Source organism: Ovis canadensis, chromosome 2 (assembly GCF_042477335.2).
Source record: "Ovis canadensis isolate MfBH-ARS-UI-01 breed Bighorn chromosome 2, ARS-UI_OviCan_v2, whole genome shotgun sequence".
Lineage (NCBI taxonomy): Eukaryota > Metazoa > Chordata > Mammalia > Artiodactyla > Bovidae > Ovis > Ovis canadensis.
In genome coordinates this window covers 190,381,199-190,386,529 of record NC_091246.1, presented here as the reverse complement: position 1 = coordinate 190,386,529, position 5,331 = coordinate 190,381,199, and the positions used below count along the sequence as shown (strand labels likewise).

Here is a 5,331-nt window from a genome sequence, read left to right as displayed (position 1 = left end):
AAATGTTCATCGACAGATGAATGGATAAAAGATGTGGTACATATATACAGTAGAATATTTCTCAGCCATAAAGAAGAATGAAATAATGCTATTTGCAGCAACATGGATGCAACTAGAGATTATCACAGTAAGTGAAGTAAGTCAGAAAGAGAAAGACAAACACCAAATGATACCATCACTTATATGTGGAATCTAAGATATGATGCAAATTAACTTACCTACAAAACAGAAACAGAGTACAGACTTGCAGTTGTCAAGGGGGAGTGCGTGGGACATGGATGGAGTGGGAGTTTGAGATTAGCAGATGCAAACTAGTACACAGAGAATAGACAAACAAGGTCCTACTGTGTAACACAGAACACTATATTCAATATGCTATAATAAACCATAATGGAAAAAGAATATGAAAAAGATACATATCTGTATAACTGAGTCACTTTGCTGTACAGCAGAAAATAATACAACATTGTAAATCAACTATACTTCAATAAAATAAATTAAAACAAAACTAAAAGAATACAGGAATGACCAAGGGAACCTGGCTTACTCATCACAATTCTTCTCATCTTCCCTGCTGGGGTCTCCTGTCCAAGCATCAAAAGTGGGGGGGGTCTGTCTATCCAGCTGAGGTCTGGAGAGAAGCCTGGCAAGGCTGCAGCTCCCCATGGTCCCGAGTGGGACACCAGGCCTGGCCCATTGCCCAGCGGCACCCCTCTGCTCTCCTCACCACCCCTTGGCCCCATTCCCATCTCCCTTCGTGGTCCCTACCCTCCCTTTCCTCCCCAAGCACTCACCTGCTCTGTCCTGACTGCAGGGCCTCAGCTTTGCAGGCCTGCTCCTTCCTCTCCCTCAGCCAGAATTCCTAGCAGGAGGTCCCGCCAGGTTCCAGCAACACCTTCTCTCTCCTTCAGGCCCAGGGGCTCTCGGGGGGCCCTGCAAGGCTGTTGGGCACCCAGCCCTCTCTGAGCCGCCATCTGCACTGCATACACCTCTCTTAAAGCCCCACGGGGAGCTCTGTCTTCCAGCTCTTGGGCCCGTACGGGCTTCTCATCTCGGCCTCTCAGAACCTTTCATTTCTACCACAGGAGGAGGAGGAGATTGGGATTTGACCACCAGGCAAACTATGTGGTGATTCCTCACTATAAGAAAGTGGCTGCATCCCACAAACACCTCTGGTGGTGAGATGCAGTCTGACCCCTTTAGCCCCCTGTAATCAAATAGCAAGGAAGACAGACTTCTGTTTATTTAGGCGCTGGCACCCAGGCCCTCCTGTAATGACCTCACACAACCCCACAGGCCTGTCAGGGAGTTTACATCAGCCCCGATTTACAGTAGAGGAACCAAGGCTCAGATTCATAAAGGGACGTGTCCGAGGTGACTTAGGTCATGAGTGGTGGGCTGGGGTAGGAACTGGGCTGTTAAACCCCAAAGCCTGCAAGTCTGCTGACACTGGGCTGTGGGCTTGCCTGAGTCCACGGCGAGTGGCACCTGCCTGAGCCGGAACCGTCTGGGCCACGAGGCCCTCAGGAGCCGCCAGGGCCAAGCGCTGCCCGCCACATCTGCAGCACTGAGTCCCGGCGGGCCGTGTAGGGCAGGTGTTTGATGCGGAACCAGTGTCTGGGAATGACATTCCCGCTGGGGGTGTAGAGTTTCTCCCCCCGCTGGCCCAGCAGACTGCGAAGGGCCAGGTTGCCTGACAGAACCTTCTCGTAGAATTCCACCCCACCCCGGGCATAGGCTGCAGACAGGGAGGCCGTGCGGCGGTCCAGCCAGGCTTCCAGGGCGTGAGTGAGAGAGTCCGTGGAGAAGGCATAGGCCACGAAGCCCGCCACTGCTGCCACCAAGTTGAAAGTGGCCCGCAAGCTCATGGGGCCTCCGTAGAGCCCCAAGGCGTGCTTGGCCCCCACACCCAGCGCCCAGGTGCCCGCCAGGCAGGCTGGGGCAGGCAGGGCCTGCAAGGCGGCTGCCCCACTCTCCAGGTACACCACCTCCTTGGCCAAGGCGAACTTCTGGGCATCGTGAGACAGGGTGAGGGCATCTCTCAGCCGGGCGCCTGCTGGGCTCCGCCAGTCCACTCGCTGCCCGTGGACAACCACAGGCCGGTCAGTGGTGCTCACTGGGCCACGGAGGAAGCTGGCAGGGATGCCTACAATGGCCCCACCAGGGAGTCTCGGGAAGCCGGCGCTCACAGGCTGGAAGGTGAAGGTGGTAAAGGCCTCGAAGTGGTGGCCCGAGGGGATGCCAATGTCCTGCTGCACCTCCTGGAAGAGCCTCTCCAGTTCTGGGGACAGAGGTGCCGGCTGGCCCTGAGGCCAGTACTGGTACAGCCACTGGACCACAGGATCCGGGAAGAGGTGGTACGAGATCTGGGCCCCAAACAGGCCTGCACAGGAGCCCACCAACAGGCCTGTCCTGTGTCTCTGCACAAACACTGTGGCCCGCCACAGGGGACCTGCCATGAGGGCTGCCACTGCTGTAACCTGGGCCAAGAGAAAGAGAAGTAAGCCAACAACTGCAGACCAAACACCCCGGGGCCACATCCTCTTAAACTGATGCTACGCACAGTAGCCAAGAACTGGCCCCAGCTCTGTCTCTGTGTCACCACTTACCAAATGTGCACATGACAAGGGCCCACCAGGAGGGAGTCTGTGCTGAGTAAATAAACACACATGAAACAATCAGTGTCTGGCAAAGAGCAGACACCCCTTGGCCAAGGTGAACCTCTGGGCATCGTGAGACAGGGGTCAGGGCATCTCTCAGCTGGGAGCCTGCTGAGCTCTGCCAGTCCACTCGCTGCCCATAGACAACCAAGGGCCTGTCAGTGTTGGTCACTGGGCAACCCAGGAAGCTGGGGGGATGATCACGATGGCCCCACCAGGGAGTCTCGGGAAGCCGTGGTATGGCTGCAATTACAACTTTGATTCCCACGGCTAGGCACAGCCCCAAGCATCCCCCCTCTCACTCCACTGCCATACTGAACACGAGCACTGATTTATACCTGAAACACATGCTCGGCTTATTCCATCCTTACTGTATGCCCGACACAGTTCCGAGAGCTGCACCCATATTATTTAACAACTGAATCCTTACAACTCTGTGACCTTATCATTATGATGTCCCTATTTTAAAGCGGTGAACATTGAGGCACAGGTAGGCCTCAACTAGTAACGTGGCAGAGCTATGGGCAGAACTGCTGCTGCTGCTAAGTTGCTTCAGTCGTGTCCGACCCTCAGCGACCCCATGGACGGCAGCCTTCCAGGCTCCTCCGTCCATGGGATTTTCCAGGCAAGAGTACAGGAGTGGGGTGCCATTGCCTTCTCCGATGGGCAGAACTACGTCCCTCCAAATTCCTATGGTGAAGTCCTAACTTCCAGGAGGAGGAACATGACTGTACTTAGAAATAGCATCTTTAAAGAGGTAATTAAGTTAAAGCGAGGTCATTAGGATAGTCCCTAATCCAATCCAGAGTGGGACATTAGGACAAAGACACAGAAGGACTGCGAGGACGCAAGCCAGAAAGAAGGTGGCCATCTACAAGCCAGTGGGAGAGGCCTCAGAAGAGAAACCAGCCCTGCCAACACCTTGATCTTGGACCTCGTGCCTCCAGAATTCCAAGAAAACACATTTGTGCCACCCAGTTCTTGTCCCTACAGCTCTAGCAGACAAATACAGGCCCAGTATTTGAACACAATTGTCCACAGCAAATTTTTCACTATAGATTTTTTTTATGATAAATTATAAACACGCACGAAAGTGGAAAAAATAGTATAGTATAAACTAACTTCAATCTGTCAAGTCATGGCTAACTTTGTTTCATCTCTACTCAAACGCATAATCTCCTCCAGCTAGTTTATTTCCAAACACAAGTAGGGCCATACTATTATTTCATCCGAAAATATTTCAGTAAAATTCACAATTATTTAACTTCAGGTGAAGCTGTCTTCCTGTCTCTAAAGTGTTTAATTAGCAAACAAACTGCTGCAAACAAGAAGCAGCATATTCCTTAAGAGTCACGTCACTGTGCCTTTTCGCTAAGGAGGCAACCAAAGCCAGGACAGGAAGGGTCCAAACGCAGGTCCTACTCCCCCAGGACCCCTAGCACCAAGGCCGCGCGCCCCAGGGAGGGGTTGGAGGGGGTGCCGCGCATCTCGCAGGCGGCTGGGCGAAGAAGAACCCTCGCTCCACGCGGCATCCTCTGGCTACGCCCACGGCTGGAACACACTGTGAAAGGAGCCCGCTGGGGTCCACTTATCTACCCGCCCGATTTCGCACGCTCACCTCCTCCTCCGCCGCAGCCAGGTACGCCGAGCACGTAGGCCAGGCGCAAAGCACGCTGGCCGGCTCTAGGGGCGGAGACAAAGGGGCGGGACCCTAGGGGGCGGGGCTGAAGTAGCAATGCACGCCAGCCGGCTTCGGGGGCGGGGCTCCGGGGGCGGAGACAAAAGGGGCGGGAAACTCGGGGGCGGAGCGCAGGGCGGGACCCTGGCTGCTCAGCTCAAGCTGAGACTCAGCTAGTGAACGCCCCTGGGGGCATCTGGCCGCGGGCTGTTTCTTTCTACCAAGGCTGTCTGGGCCGTCCCTGTGTAGCCCTGGAGAGACCAGCGTCAGGGCGTGGGTCAGGAGGCCTCTGGCGGACCTTCTGTCGGAGCCCACGCCCCGTCCTACCGCCAGGTCCCATCCTTTCCCGTAGGGAAGCGCTCTGTGCTGGCGGGGCCTCTGCCCCAGCTCCTCCCAAGTGATCCACACTGTACAGTCCGCGGGGCTGCGTCACACCTGTCAGCTCACTTTCCCAGCTGCTGTGCGAGGGTCAGGGGTCAGCCTGTCTGGGCCCAGGCCATTCCTCTACGCGCTGTCTGTGGCTGCTTTCCCTTAGAAGGGCAGAGGGGAGTAGCCAGGACACAGACAGTCTGTCCAGAGCCTAAAACACTATCTGGCCACTTGCAGAAGAGGTCTGTAGACCCTGAAGTACAGGTGAAGTTGTGGGGAATTTGCCGGTGATGGACCAAGCTTTGTAAAGTCACAGTGAAGTCTGAGAGGCCTGCAAGGGGTGGGTGATTGGGACTAGATTAGAGGATGAACAGGGTATGAATATAGGGATAAGCATCCATGATGGATAAAAGAGCATCTGATGGTTGCTTTTTTTTTTTTTCCCATTGTGGTGAGGTACACATGATATTTACATCTTGACCATTTTATAGCATATAGTACAGTGGTAGTACAACCGTCACCACTGTCCACCTCCATAGCTCTTCATCTTGTAAAGCTGAAGCTCTGTATCCATCAGACAATAACTTCCTCTTCCCTCTGCTCTCTGGCATCCACCATTCTACA

General features: G+C 54.4%; 1 protein-coding gene across 1 annotated transcript; it reads right to left on the bottom strand.

The window, feature by feature from the left end:
* Nucleotides 1–342: 342 nt before the first annotated feature.
* TMEM177 (transmembrane protein 177) lies at nucleotides 343–4,357 on the bottom strand. Its single transcript, XM_069577811.1, has 2 exons — nucleotides 4,279–4,357; nucleotides 343–2,480 (listed from the first exon to the last, which is right to left on the bottom strand). The coding sequence occupies exon 2, from the start codon at nucleotides 2,457–2,459 to the stop codon at nucleotides 1,524–1,526; it is 936 nt and encodes a 311-aa protein (XP_069433912.1). The 5' UTR covers nucleotides 2,460–2,480; nucleotides 4,279–4,357; the 3' UTR covers nucleotides 343–1,523.
* Nucleotides 4,358–5,331: the final 974 nt, after the last annotated feature.